The sequence below is a fragment of the Salvelinus sp. IW2-2015 genome, unplaced genomic scaffold, assembly GCF_002910315.2.
Source record: "Salvelinus sp. IW2-2015 unplaced genomic scaffold, ASM291031v2 Un_scaffold2685, whole genome shotgun sequence".
NCBI classification, from domain to species: domain Eukaryota; kingdom Metazoa; phylum Chordata; class Actinopteri; order Salmoniformes; family Salmonidae; genus Salvelinus; species Salvelinus sp. IW2-2015.
This window is the reverse complement of record NW_019943991.1, coordinates 1-15185: the sequence shown is the minus strand read 5'-3', so window position 1 is coordinate 15185 and position 15185 is coordinate 1. Positions and strand designations below refer to the sequence as shown.

Below are 15185 nucleotides of genomic sequence, written 5' to 3'. Positions count from 1 at the left end.
TTACTCCACGTGCTATTACGTGATTTTGTTTTGCAGTCGGATTTCTCCGTGGGCTTTGAACCGGGCACCTGTCTCACGCCCGCGGGAGGCAGGCCGGTTCCAAAACAAACGCAACTACAGTTTACTACAGTTTCTGTAAATAAATAGGGTATTGATAATGGAAAGAAGTGGTGGACGCTCAACCAACGTTAGTCAAGGTGCAATAATAAAAAGGCGTAACGCGCGGATAGGCTACCATTGTGAGCGAACCTTTCATTTTCAATAAATATTAATTACCCATTTATTTGTCTCTGCCTGCAAATTATCCTCCTAAAAGGTAGGCTATATCCTATATGCAAAACGTAGTTCAAGAGAATGTACAAGTGTCCGCTCTCATCGTTCTTGCTGCCTCATATTCAGTAACCACACATACGAAATAAAGCAGTCTATATAGCCTATGCATGGGCGGAYAWGCCCGAGGCAGTTATCTTTCCAAGGCAATCAATGTAGGCTACTTCCTAAATATGAGTRGGCTATAGTTTACTACATTGCCCTGAAATATATATTGATCAATTCAAAGTAAAGGGCTTTATTGGCATGGGAAACATATGTTAACATTTCCAAAGCAAGTGAAGTAGATAAGAAAAAGTGTGTGTCACTGTCTGAAAATCGTCCTACTCCTAAAACCAAGGCTATAAAACGTAGCTCAAGAGAAAGTGCAAGTGTCCCAACTGCTCTTGGTTGATATAGCGCAGTAATACAGATAACCTAATATAATGGGCCACGTGAGAATCTCTTGTAATTAACTATTTCTTAGGTTCATTTTGCGCATTTTGAWATTGCTTACATAGGTAGCAAAATTGCTCCGACCATGGCTGGCAAATGAGATGCGTCACATTCGCCTAAAATAARATTGCTGGACTTCGGTTGGGTTTGGGATCGGTTCTTGCGGTAGCGGCTGAGAGTCCGATAGAAAGCCAGCGGATGTGGTATTAAAAMCTGAGGGTGCGAGCAGAAGCGGGCTGAATTAATCAGTACCGCGCAGAACTCTATTTCAATGGGCCAGTTCGTTTTGCATGGCACGATGCCCCGGGCGGGTGAAGATTTCATTGAATGGAATGGTCCAGAAATATTTACTCCGCTCACCCGAGGCACCGGGCCATGCAAAACGAACTCTCCCATTATCAACGCAGTATATACACACACATCTTTGGACATTATACAGAGGGATACTGTAAAAACAAAATGCATGTTTCCGTATGCATGCCTGTGAATGAGGGCAAGCTCAACAAAGCTCAAAACAAAACAAAAAAAAGCATGGAACAGCGGGGGTTTTTCCAAACATTTAATTAAACACTACAACATAACCACTGGGGCAACACTCCATCAACAGGTAAACATTGTGTACATTTCATTTTATCAGCCTATTTACACATTTAATATAAATCATTAAAAAGTAGCCAAAACAATACACTTACTGGGCAATATAATGTAGCCATTACCCTCATCACTGTATCATTAATGTGCTTGTAGTCATACATTTGTTTTCAATGTCTTCTTACCTTTTATAAACATTCATATTCTCTCTTAATTGCTACTTCATATTATGTGTGGCAGAACAAACAAATGACATACATGACAACAACCACTAAACAACCTTTGCATAGGAGAACAATTCTACAAAATTATCAAATAGCAATTTAAAACTCAGATCACCCAACGCTCATTCATTGAGAGCACATCCAGGCACCTTCACAAGGCGTAGCACATTGTTATCAATGGAAACTTCCACAGCTCTATCCCGAGGTACACTATTTTACTTCAATGTTTCTCTGGTGGCTTGACTATTCCAGAATCCCCTCTGGATGGCAGCTCATAGATCCCTCTTGACTTCAAATTTGCATATGCAGGAGTCTCTCTGGCTGTCCATGTAAGGTTTACACCCCATGTGCATGACAGCCTAAACAGCAGGGTCACAGTATTCTCACACGCTGTATAGAGAGACATGGAAACACGAGTTGATCATGTTATACAGACATATGAAACACACAGAAAAATTAATCAATATAAAATGTTATTTGTCACGTGCACAGTTTACAGCAGGTTATAAAAGGTGCAGTGAAATGCTTTGTGATAGCTCCCTCAACATTGCAGTACTATAATTAAGCAATATGGCACGAGGGGGTGTGGTATATGGCCAATATACCACGGCTAAGGGCTTTCTTAGCACGACGCAACACAGAGTGTCTGGATGCAGCCTTTAGCCGTGGTATATTGGCCATATACCACAAACCCCCAAGGTGACTTATTGCTCTATTATAAACTGGTTACCAACTTAATAGGTGCAGTAAAAATACAATTTTTTTCATACCCGTGGTATACGGTATGATATACCACGGCTTTCAGCCAATCAGCATTCAGGACTTGAACCACCATTTTTGTGTTGCTTGCCCTAATATGGATGAGTTTGTATGATCTTCCCCACCAGCAAGATTGTTAGACATGGTTAAACCAGACTGAATGCTGAACTCACCAGAGAAGTGAAACAATTGACAATGGTGAGCGCGGCATTCAGTATGATTTAACTAGGCTACAAGATGGTGGACACATTATTGAAATAACTGTGAGGAAATGCTTGAGTCAAGTCCTGCTCTGTGTTCAACACTGGAGCTTGTCAATACATAAATCAGGGTGGTGTTCATTAGGCATCACATGGAAGAAAACTGACTGAAACAGGATGGAACTACAATAAGAAACACTCATTGTCGTGTTCCGTTGTAAAACGTTTCTTGTTGCATGCCCTAATGAACACAACCCAGTTGCCATCTTACCTTGGACACTCTGGGCCAGTCCCAACATCTTCTGTAATCTCCTACAGATGGTCTCCAGGCATTCCTGGAACTCATCGTCACAGTCTGTGTTTATCACGGTTACAGGTGTCATAGCAACGGTCGTGCTGGTTACAGCACTTGGTCAAGGACGGGATGCCGATGTCAAACTGTAGAGTAGACAAAAGAGTTGACCATTAGATCAATGCTCACAAATATTCAATGCAATATATAATATGACAGTGTAATAACATTCCAATAAACAGTGGTCGCCGTACAGGGTAGCCCACTACTATGGCTGACCCTGTAAAACAACACATTTCACTGCACATATCCGGGTATGTGACAATAAAATTAATTGTGTGTGTGTGGTGGGGGGGGGGTCTTCGTTACTGGTCCTGAAGAGCCACCGCTATAGCAATACACTATAGTGTGTGCAGGCTTCACTGTCTGAAACACAGGTCTCTGCTAATCATAAAAACATGAGTTGTAAATCAGGTGGGTTAGTGCTGGACTGGGACAACAGTCTGCACACACTGCGCCCCCCACAGGACTAATAGGGAAGACCACTGCTATAGATCAAAGTCATACATGACACTAGCTCACCTGGAATCCGAACAGGGGTGACCCACATCCATTGGGTGGGGTTGGTTTGTAACCAGGCCGGGTTCGTGGTTTGTAACCTGCAAGGAAAGCGCAAAGGTAGAGGTGTTCAGAGTTCTTCTTTATCTTGTTGAGAGACAACCTGTTCAGAGAGACTACAGAGTGTGTTGGGGGTGGCACTGTACCAGTTTTATGGTTTACAACTCAAGAAGCTACAGTGGTCTTATCTGCTTTGTTTGTGGAACATAATCACTTTCAACTGACTTTTTAATAAATGGCTTGTCTGCATAATAAGCAAAGTAGTTATGGCCATGTTTTATTTCCATTACAACAAGTATGACTGTGTGTGTGCCTAGAGACCTTACCATCGCTGCATTCATAAGACACAGTCCATCTCGTCCTCCAAATAAGTCCAGCGCAACGTTGAGGTATTTGTCAATGTTATGGATCCATTGCGAATGTTTTTAAAGTCATTCGCCAGTCCGGTGTTTCAGTTCCTTACTACATGAAGACACACAGCTCAGAAATCCATAGAAAGATAGTAAGCCAACGAGAAAAACCGGGATGCAACTGTTATGATGCATGATGACAGCACCGGATACTAGCAAATAGTTGCAATTGGTCGGCATGTGAATCCAAAGTTAAATGACTGCACCAAACGTCGGTAGAAAATCATTCCACACTTTCCCAAATGTTACACTATAGGTCCTATTCGATGTCAACAAATCGCCTGTCATGCAATTCCCTTTCCGGGTTATGGTTAGTCACGTGACAGCAATAAGCCTATCAGTGACAATAGATACATTTGCACTTATAGTACACGTGGTCACTCATCGCCCACAGATGTTCAAGTTCATGCAGGCCACGAACAATGTATTTTCATGACTGATTTGATTTTTACTGAGAAATTGTCTTGTTTTGTTTTAAGGCAATATTAATCAGTGTAGTACTTTCAAGTATTTTTACTTAAGTAGTTTTTTTTGGGGGGTATCTGTACTTTAACAATTACTTTACATTTAAAAGAAAATAATGTACTTTTTACTCCATACATTTTCCGTGACACCCAAAAGTACTTGTTACATTTTGACAGGAAAATGTCCAATTCACACACATCAAGAGAACATCCCTTGTCATCCCTACTGCTTCTGATCTGGCAGACTCACTAAACACAAATGCTTCCTTTTTGAAAATGTCCGAGTGTGCCCGTTATCTGTCAATTTTAAAAAAGCAAGAAAATTGTACCGTCTGGTTTGCTTAATATACAGCATTTGAAGTGGTTTATACTATTACTACAAGTACATTTTAGCAGTTCCATTTACTTTGATACATTTAAAACCAAATACTTAGTATTTCACTGGGTGACTTTCTTTTGAAATGTCTATTAAAGGTATCGTTACCCTTACTCAAGTATGACAATGGAGTACTTTTCCCACCACTGATATTAATCAATACAAGTGATAATCACTGCCTATACAGTATGTATTTTTCAAAAACACCACTACAGTTCACAAGGACTTCCAGAAAAACAGCAAATTCCCCTTTTAGTAGACTTGTTCAGTTGCATTGCAGTTTTATGAATCACAGTACCGACCTGTTTGGGTACCAAGCTGGAGCATGTAGCCATACAAATCCATGTGAACACATCTTTTACAAGCTCATAAACATGGTGAGGCACTATTAGGTTGAGAATAAGGCTTCCTGCAAAACGAAAGTGAGACTGTATCAAACTACTAATAGATAATGGATCTGTATGCCAGGGAGAATATTATGTGGAGAGAATAGGCCTACAGTCTGAGTACTATTCACACATTTTCAAAGGGTGTTTAACCTGGCCCCTTACCATCTGTTTCATACGCACAATTGCACATGCTCTTGTGCTCGAAACAAATCAAAACTGCTTCTGGTAATAATTTATTGTTTATTCAAATGATTAACCGAGCAATGAAGAAAAACCTTGTTTTTCTACTTAAATAACTCCATAAATTTTCAAACATTCCAAATGAAAAATGTACAACAATTGATGAAGATTATGGTTCCAACTTCACATTTTTTCCCCAAGCCAAAAAAGTTAAAGTGAGACCGTGGTCATTTCTTCATCTGCGGAATGAATTTCAAGGTCCATGGAACTCCACAGAAGGTTCCACTGTGGGTTCCACTGTGGTAGCTAGGAAGCATTCTCCGGGTTCCTCACAATACTAGCACTGCTAATGTAGGGATTGGAAGGAAGGCAGCATCTCCAGATGAGCCTAAAAATCTTGTTTAAGTCAAGCAGGTGAAGTAGTTATCTAGAGTGAAGATTGTGATTTGCTTGTTAGAGCAGAATGCTTGGCGCTTCAATACTCAAGAGGCACCACCACAATGCCTTCTGCTTTTCCAGTCAGTGTTCATTTCCAGAGTGGGTTCTTATTTCCAGAAAACACAAAAAGACAAMCAAAGATAGAAGAGAAAGAGGTTGTGTTCTCAAGTGTTTTGGGAGGTTGGTCTATTCTTCAGTTGGTTCATTGAGATGCAGCAAGGCAGTTCCCAGGGAGGAGGGGGTGGTGAGGAAGATGGAAGGATGGGTACTGGGGGAGGGATGGGAACAACTTACAACTTCAACGGTAAGGCTAATTATTTTTATATTTTTCCTCCTTTTCATCTCCATGGMTTTTCCTTAAAAATAACAACATTTACATACATATATCTATTCATATATCTCTTCTAAAAGCGTCCTGTGGGAGCCTGCGGCTTCAGGCGGGCTCAGCCCCCCCTGAACAGGTCATTTAGTCTGTCCAGCTCCTTGCAGTTATCCATGGTCATCAGCTCAGCCTTCTTACGCAGGCGGTCGTCCCTGTAGACCTTAGCAGCATACAGCAAGTCCGTTTCTGAGASAGAAGGGAGAGATGAACAGAAGAGTCAGTCAATATCAACCATGTCACACTAAGCTACGTCGAGGGAATGCTTTCGTCACAAAATAGGAAATMAATGCGTGTTTTGTAGGAGTACTTGTATTGCTTCACATCATTTGATTGAAGTCCTCACTGTAATTATACCCTGCAGGGGCTACGTGCTACGTCACTGCTTATAACTAAGAAATCTGTATCAAATAAATTATATCCAGCTCAGAGCTCCAGCTATGCATTCGGTTTTCTAACTTGCTAGCTACGTGGCAAGATTACAGCAGAGATATTCAATCTCCTCCTGGATCAAGATCCCTGTTGCCTAAATTGTTTTAATACTTCTGGTAATACCTGGTATGATACAGAAACGGTATGAACATCTGGATACCGCCCAACTAATAGAGGCATGATGGACACCTACTCGTCTGCCTCTCCTTCCAGCAGTTGTTTCTGACATTAGACACGTAGTCCTCCTCCACGTTCTTCTCGATCTTCTGCAGATTGGAGCCCTTGTACTCCCTCTTGAAGTCTCTGTTGACGTAGTAATCWACACGCAGGTTCTCRGTCTGCCGTTTCACCGTCTGCCCCGTGGACCTGGAGAGGACAGAGGACAGGCATCAGGTTACATATGACTGTTCTGATAACAGCTAGATCTACAGTTATTTTTATATGTCCTATCTTTATACCAGGTGAAGAGAGGCAATGGGAATGATCAAACGAACACAATAAATGCTTCAGTACTTTACTGGTAGGTGTGTCCGTTACATACACCTACCATGTCACCATTTGACAGTATTTTTCAGCACCGAGTATGTGGAGCAGAGGTACAGAATAATAGGCCTGGGTCGTGTTCAGGTGGGAGAAAACGTTTTGAAACAGAGTGGTACCACCTAAACGCATGATGTATCCAATAGGAACACAAATTTTCATTTTCTGTTGCAAAACCTTTAAGTGCCGTGCGCCATAGTGAGCACGACCCCAGTGTGTGTGTGTGTGTACGTACGGTCTGGAGTAGAGGCTGTAGGGGGGAGTAGACACCATCAGTTGGCTCAAGATGGACACCAGGATCAGTACAACGATGGGTATCAGCTGGATAAACATGGAGAACCCTCCCTGGACAACAGATTACAAAAATCACTAAACATACACTATTTTGTCCTGCAGCTCAGGAGGTAGAGCATAGCGCTTGCAACGGCAGGATAAGTCGTTTGATTCCCGGGACCACCCATTGGTAAACTATATACACAAATGAATAAGCTSCTTGGGACAAAAGAGTCAGKTAAATGYCATATATTACCATTTAATATGTTAAGACATGTACTGTCCTGATAGTGACTTTGCACTTTTCCTGCTTTACTATGCAGCACACCGATATTAACTAGAGCTCATCCCAGTCAAGGCTGGAACAGTGGTGTCCTTCACTAAAACAGAGCCTGCAATATGCTGCCGAGACTCCCATAGCTTGTAGAGGGGGGTCTGCTATGGAAGTCTGACCTGAAGTTATCCCAGACTCACTAGGTATTATATTGACAGTCACAGTATACATCTGGCAGTGTAGATGCCAGACATGCATACCTCTCCCCTCTCCTCTGCTCTCTCCCGTCTTTGGTCCGTCTGCTGGCTGTATCGCGCTCTGCCGTTGGTGAACGTGTGGGCAGCCGCTGTGGAGAGGAGGTACCCTGTTAGTGACTCGGCGAAGACTTGCAATACAATACTCATTTAATAAACATTCATGTTTGAGCAAGACAATTGTACTTAATTGATGTAATGAATTAAGACTAGTTTATTAAACATTGAGACAAACTCTGCAACCACTTGATGAAATMAACTTCAAAATGTATGCGTGTCTCTTACAAGAGGGGAATCCTCCTCCGAAGAACATGTTGAAGAGGTCCTCGGGAGTGATGTCGGCCTCGAAGCCCCGGTGGAAGTCAAACCCTTGGCTGTGGGCGTGGCCAGGGCTGGTAGGCTCCTCCGCCCCCGTGAGGTCATACTGCTTTCTCTTGTCTGGGTTGCTAAGCACGGCGTAGGCATTGCCGATCTCTGTTAGAACCACAACACACGTGTGTCAATAAGTGTCYCATTAAGTCAGCGAAAAAGGAGACATTGGCTCAGAGCCGATGCCCCATTACACTGATCTGCAAACTTCACATCAGGGGGGATGGCAGGTCAAATTTATGCTGCTAACAATGCTGTAGGGACGAGTGGCTCACTTGTTCCAGACCRGGTCCGATCAGTGAGGGAAGCAGAAGTCATTTTTTAAAGCTCCTTTATTAACCAGAGCCGAGTGAGTGAGACCGTTCTAGCAGGTGGGAGAGSGAGGGAGAGACAGCAACCAACCAAGCTGACTGGCGCTATAGTAGACTAATAGCTGCCATAGCTCAGTTATTTATCATCAAATATGAGTACGTAGTGCCTGTCTTGACTGCATCAAACCAGGAGAAGCTAGGCTATCTGAGGCTGCAGTGTATACGCTTCCTGATCTTACAGTTACAAACAATTCTATTCTGATAAGTAGCAGCCTGCCTACCTATTGGTTCTTGGTTGCTGTAGCCTATTCTTCTCCTTTAACGCCGTCATTTTAATTCCATCTTCCATTGATTAGATATCTCCTAGCTTTTTCCACACACGGAGCAGGCTTACGGCTATAGCCATTGCCACTGATGACTAATGATTGGCCAACAACCTACACTCGCCACTCGTGAAAACAAGAGCAGCAGCATAAATTATACAATTTCGCTCCCTCTACTGCAGCAGTCGCGTTTGGATTTGTACCTTCCGACAAGTCGGTTAAAATTAACATACCCGAGTCAATCATATCAGATCCAACCCAGACCAGTGACATTATTTTGAGTTCTGGTTCCGGACTCGCCCGGGTCCCGAAATCGGGTACGGGTGGATCTTGTTCTACATTACAGCCAAATAATGTGATTGGCCCGAACACAAAACAATGCATGTGAAACTTCTTACTTTTGAAGGCCTCTGTAGCTCCGGGGGCTTGGTTTTTGTCTGGTGGAACTTGAGTGCTAGTTTCCTGTAGGCTTTCTTCAGCTCCTCCTCATTGGCCTCCTTACTGGTGCCAGGACTTCTATAATCCTTACACCGCTTTATCCTGGAGAGAGAGTTTTTATCAATGCTACTAGTAGTCCTTACACGTCTTTATCCTTTAAGAAGAGAGATTACAGTGAGTGATTCATCAGGGCTATGTTAACACATGTCCAGGAAACAGATATAGATCTAGTTATTACAATGCAGTGGATCTGATTCATCATGAGGGTTGTAGCACAGATCACATTTGGCCCAAAAGCAGACAAAAAACCTCTAATGGATATTTTTTGCTTGAAGAACTAGTGTTTGGAAGTATCTAGGTTGTGCCTTTAGATTTAAGAGAAATTAACATCCAAGTGAAGAATTTTTACTTCTGGTAAGTTGGTCTGTTTCGCAAGAGTTCCAGGAGTCTCGCAATGTTGCGCCTCTGGGTTTAGAAAACTGTGCTCCTGGAGTACCATTTGAAACCACAAGAGGCCAAATCAAACTGGTGGCAGAACAGAGCAGGAGAGTTCAAAACGCAATACACAGAGTCGATTGCATGACCTGCAGAAGAGAGATTACTCCAGTCTCCAAGGAGAACCTGACGAATACTTGCCAGACTGTTACATTAACATTCAATTAGAAATAATCAAATATATGCTGATGTCACTGTGTACCTTTCAATTGAGTTAAACCTACGCTACATGTAGGCCTGTTTTACAAACTACAGGTTAGTCTCTAACATAAACACAGCATCTTAGTAAACAAACATATTGTCTTACGCTCTTCACAATGGGACTAGATGTTGGTCAGGCCTACAAGCACTATGTGAGTGTTGCCATAACGAGATGTGTCACAGCTCTCTTTTGTTCTACTCTCAGTCCCTCTCCCTTCCCCTCTCTCACTGGCCTTATGGGCACCTTGCCGAGTGAGGTTCCCATAGCGATAGCATGGTGTGTAGACACTGCAGTGTTCTCATTGAGCAGTTGATTAACGGTCCCACACATCACCAATGGCGCAAAGCCGACCACAACAGCACCAAACAGCTCTGCCATGAAAGACTCGCATACAAATACACAGACACCCGTCTGCTGTCATTAGCCTTGCAAACACTGCAAATATTCCGCAGGCTTCAACTTTAACCCAACTCCAAATGTTGAGCTGAGTAAGTGTTTCAACAGCAGCCTTCCTTACATAAGTGTGTTTGTTGTTGGCTCATAGTACAGTAGAGAAGTTTAAGCCCCCCCAGTACACCACACTGGACTGGGGGATTATGAGTGATCCTGTAGGTCAACTGCAGGGTTAATTAATGAAACATAAAGATGCTAGAGAGAAACAAGACATGGAGCCAATAGAACCTTAACTACCGTCAGACGACCTCGCTAGGGGAAGGTGGTGGAGGCTGGCTCACTCTGCCCATTATTAGCAACACTTCTGTTCACCAGGGACATCAGTCGCTCGGAGCTCCCAGTCACTTACCCTGGCCTATGGGGACAGCAGTGATGCAACAGTGACACAGAAAGAGAGGTGTTAAACAAAAACTCTCAAGGGAGATCATTCTCGAACCCCCCCCCCCCCACACACAGAATCCACCACAGTTGGTATGACTCAGGGTCCAACAACAATCAGTGGCCAAAGACCCATACTAGCTAACTACATACTATTTAGCACGTACCGCTCAGTAAAAAGTGTGCAGTGTGCCACGGCCGCAACACAGTAGCAGCTACTGATTGGCCGAGTGGGTGGGGCTGCATGCAGGTCGATTTTTCCAAATTCAACAGAAATGCATCACATTAACCAGCCTGATAATACCTCATTTCCAATTTGATTCATTTCTCTAATCTAATAATTTCTCTAAAGACACGCAATTACATTTTTTTTTTTATATTGTCTTGCGATGTGATGACATGGACTCAGAACATCCCATTCCGTTGGTTCTCTATGAACAATAGTAATTTTAAGATTGAAAAATTGAACTGAGAAGATAATTTGGGGAAAAGTAGTCCATTTATTTTGGGGGCGGAATCGCAGATTTTAGGGGCCCCCTTAGAGTTGTTTATTAACCATTATAAACTGGGTGGTTTGAGCCCTGAATGTTTGGGTTTGAGAGGACATGGATTTCAGAGCCCAGGCGTAAGGCATGGGGGTCTTACCATGGTAAAAGACTAGGGGATTAGGCTAGTAAGGGTTAGCTACTGTCAGAATGTCAAGCATAAAGCATTGACTAATGGTCCCTCGATTGAGACAGAATGACACCGAGTAAGTGGGTTAGTTATTTTTGGTGCGAAGGATATACTTTAAGTTTCATCTAAAATACATCTGATTTGTGTGAGAGCATGCTCATGTGACAGATCCTTATCAATTTCCTGTTGTGGGAAGAACCACCATCAGGTTATAAAAAATGTAATTTATGATCTATTTTACATATATGCAACAGGAAATTCAGGTGAGTAAGGGAATTTTACAATCCACCATTTCCTCATCTTAACAGTTAGCCAAACGAAAAAGAAAAAAAAAAGTGTCAGTCTCCTAAATTCCCCATTGACTATAAAAACTCAGGGTCGAGTGATACCCACAACCCCAACCAGGCTGAAAGTGGCCCCCCCTCCCTAATCGCCACATGAGAATGCACCAGAGTGAAGCAACACAACTACACACACACAAGTCTMRCTGCTGCACACATGAGAAGTGGGACAGAGGACCGTACCATACGGCCGTCAGGGAGGGCGGAGGGCAAGAGAGCCGAACAGAGATTTTACAAACAGATAGCCAATCCCAAACAGATTACGGGAGTGAGCAATCAAGTGGAAAAGAAGTCAGAAGCCTCCTGCTCACCTCTGCACTCCCTCCACCTGGTCCTTGGTGAAGCCCTTGGTGCTGGGCTCGCCCCCTCCGGCCTCTTGGTCCTGCCCACCAGCCCGGGCCTTGGTGCTCTCTGAGGAGCTGTCTGTAGTACGCTGTCTGCAGTGCGCGCCATTCCCCGCAGAGCTGCCGTTCCTCGTCAAGGTGTCCAACAAGGCTAGGAGGGAAGAGAGAGATGAAGAGAGGCAGAAGACAGCACAAAGCATGACGTGACACATTCAGAAAGAGAGACAAAGCTAAGCACTTCAAAGAACTCATGGGGGCAAATTTCACAGAACCAGATTAAGACGGGTCCTCGACTAAAAAGCATTCTCATTTTCAATCGAAAGTGTTTTTTTAGTCAAGGACTAGCCTTAATCTGGTTCCGGGAAACTGGCACTCAATCTTACAGGGCGAAACACTAGGCTCTTGAAAGTCAGACCACCATGCAAGGGAACATCAGCGGTTCACACACAGAAACTAAGGTTACATTGTTCCCAGCATCCAGTTGGCTTCCATAGACGAGCTGTAGTGGAGATCTGGTCATGCTTCCATGAGAGCCGCAGGCGAATATATCCAGCTCTGGTTGCTCAATGAGAATGTGCTAAGCTTTTCCAATGACACAAAGCAGCTCTCTGTGTCAGTCTACCCATGACCACTGCAGCAGCAGCCTAAGCAACAGCCTGAGTATACTGCCCAGTGCATTGCTGTTCTCTCTGGCAGCACCCAGACTGTGCAATACAGCTCTGCAATTCATGTGAAAGTTTACACAGGTAACTGAACACTATGTTGGATAGACACACCAGAGTGAGAATACTGACATGTCGGGAAAGATACTCATCTTAATGGTTGAAGTAGTAAATATATTATTGCATGACACTGAACTGAAGAGGGTGGTTGTTTTTCTTCTATCAAGATGCAATCTTGAATCCTCAGAATCCTCCTTGAATCCAACTACTCTTTCTTGATGCGAGTTAATTAAATAAATAAAAACTGAAATTAAAAGGTGAATATGATTTGGTTTTCCCTGGCCCACTGCCCCCCAGCTTAGAATCTTCTGCTGAGAATGTGAGACAGCCACTTTTCTATTTCCTTCCATTTTTGATATTGAATAAGGCATTGGTGAGGAAGAGCWCGAAAGTAAGCATTTCACTGTACTGTTGGCACCTGCTGTATCCCATGGACATGACCAAATAAATGTTTTTTTGAGTGAGGTGAATAGGCTGCTATAGCCATCTCCTTGGTGACCATTATAAACACTATTTAACCAAACCTTGAGTATTCACTACAACTAAATGTTCCTAGTGAATGTAAACAGTCATGTTTAACTGCATGATGTGAGAGTTAAGCCAACATGAGGAATAATTGCTGTCAACTGTCACAGCCAATCGTTCAGCTAATATGTGTTCTATTATATATGGCTGCTGTGGAAATGGCCATTTACCTTCATAACAAGGTAAATATGTCTCCTTCTGCCTGACATACTAGTATTGACAATTTCAGAAGCTTTTAAATATGATTGGTAGCTGGCAGGCTGCACAATTGACCATAATGCAAGCAGCCTATTGCAAGCACACGATTCACTCACAAACGTAAGTGTTTGATTATAGACAAACACTTCAACAGACAAAGCAAAGAATTACAAAACATCGCGGCAGCTGAGAGCAATAAGCAGATCAATTGATTACGGTCCGAGGTAGCTGCTGGATCATCCTCATGTATCAATACAACCACAGCCAGGCATGACTTGTGTCCGGCTAGTTAGCCAAGTCCCTTACTAAGCCAGTGTCAGGCCTACATTTATACCAATTTTAATTACATTTCTGTTATGAGGACACTGGAGACAACACCTAGCTGGCTAACTTACTGGTGCATAGGCATCACTTGCTTAGTCAGTTGACCTTGTTATTGCGAAAGACCATACATGTGGGGCGATAACATCCCAGACTGGGAACTTGGTTCCACTGACCACAATGCAAAACTGAACTGGTTGGCAATCCAACATTTAGCTAGCTCATATAGGCTAGCTAAAGTTTGTAAATTATAGTTAGTAATAGCTTTGCCAATTGGCTAGTTAGCCTAGCCGGTCCACATTCGTCACTGAGCTAAAACAGAACTATAAAATGAAACATAGCTTGTCAAATGAGACATTTAACAGTGGATGATGTCAACCTTATCAAATCAACAAAATGGGCTAAGAAATGGCTAACGTCAACTAGTTAGCGACATAGTATACATACTGTTAGCATGCTAACATTAGTTAGCAATTTAAAGAAACGTCACTATTTCCTTTACCCTGAGCAGTTTAAAGCGTTAATGACGTTACTTAACCATTTCATAATTTATTTGTTTACGTATTATACGTGCATTGCAAGTGACAATATTCCAAGGCAAATTGGCAAATTGTATTTTAAATAGGTGTTTAATGTGTAAAGGGCTAGCTAACGTGGCTAATGAACTGAAATATGGTAACGTAGATATTTACCTTTCGCTTTGTAGGTTGGATAGAGCTTCTCTGCTTTGTTTAAGAATTTCACCGCCTTGTCTTTGTCTCCTGCTTCAAGAGCTTTACTGGCTATATTTATACATTTTTCTGCTTCGTCTCTGTTCCCTTCCATCTTTCTTCCTCCCCCCCGGCTCTCAGCTGACAGTAGTGATGGGTAGTTCGCGAACGAACGGATCTTTTTGGTGAACCGAATCGCATCGGTGAAAGAGCCGTTTATTTGTCTCCCTGATTTAAATACTAATTTTTACATCAAGTTATTATTTAAATTCATAGTATTCATACAACACATTTAGATATGTATTTACCCCCCCCCCCCCCACCGGCAATCTGATAGCATATCAAATAAATCATGAGATAAAAACAAGTAAAATTAATATTACATAGTAAATCTACTGAACAATACATCATATAGCCTCAGAAATAGTGACACATTATTGATACTCTCATGAATGTAAAGGTGCATTGGTTAAGAGTTCAGAAAGGTCCGCTGCTGATTTTTTCAAAGTGTCCAAAGGGGAC

General features: G+C 42.6%; 2 protein-coding genes across 2 annotated transcripts; both read right to left on the bottom strand.

Moving 5' to 3' along the window:
- Positions 1-1759: 1759 nt before the first annotated feature.
- LOC112074564 (phospholipase A2, group XIIA) lies at positions 1760-4139 on the bottom strand. Its single transcript, XM_024141722.2, is given in 9 exon segments — positions 1760-1941; positions 1944-1970; positions 2811-2895; positions 2897-2977; positions 3414-3490; positions 3776-3793; positions 3796-3866; positions 3868-3904; positions 3907-4139. Coding segments are annotated over 9 exon segments (618 nt in total). The 5' UTR covers positions 4040-4139; the 3' UTR covers positions 1760-1852.
- Positions 4140-5985: 1846 nt separating this feature from the next.
- Positions 5986-14865, bottom strand: dnajb14 (DnaJ heat shock protein family (Hsp40) member B14). The gene is given in 9 exon segments (XM_024141721.2): positions 5986-6274; positions 6711-6883; positions 7293-7402; positions 7865-7950; positions 8144-8332; positions 9260-9301; positions 9304-9401; positions 12155-12338; positions 14646-14865. Coding segments are annotated over 9 exon segments (1140 nt in total). The 5' UTR covers positions 14779-14865; the 3' UTR covers positions 5986-6149.
- Positions 14866-15185: the final 320 nt, after the last annotated feature.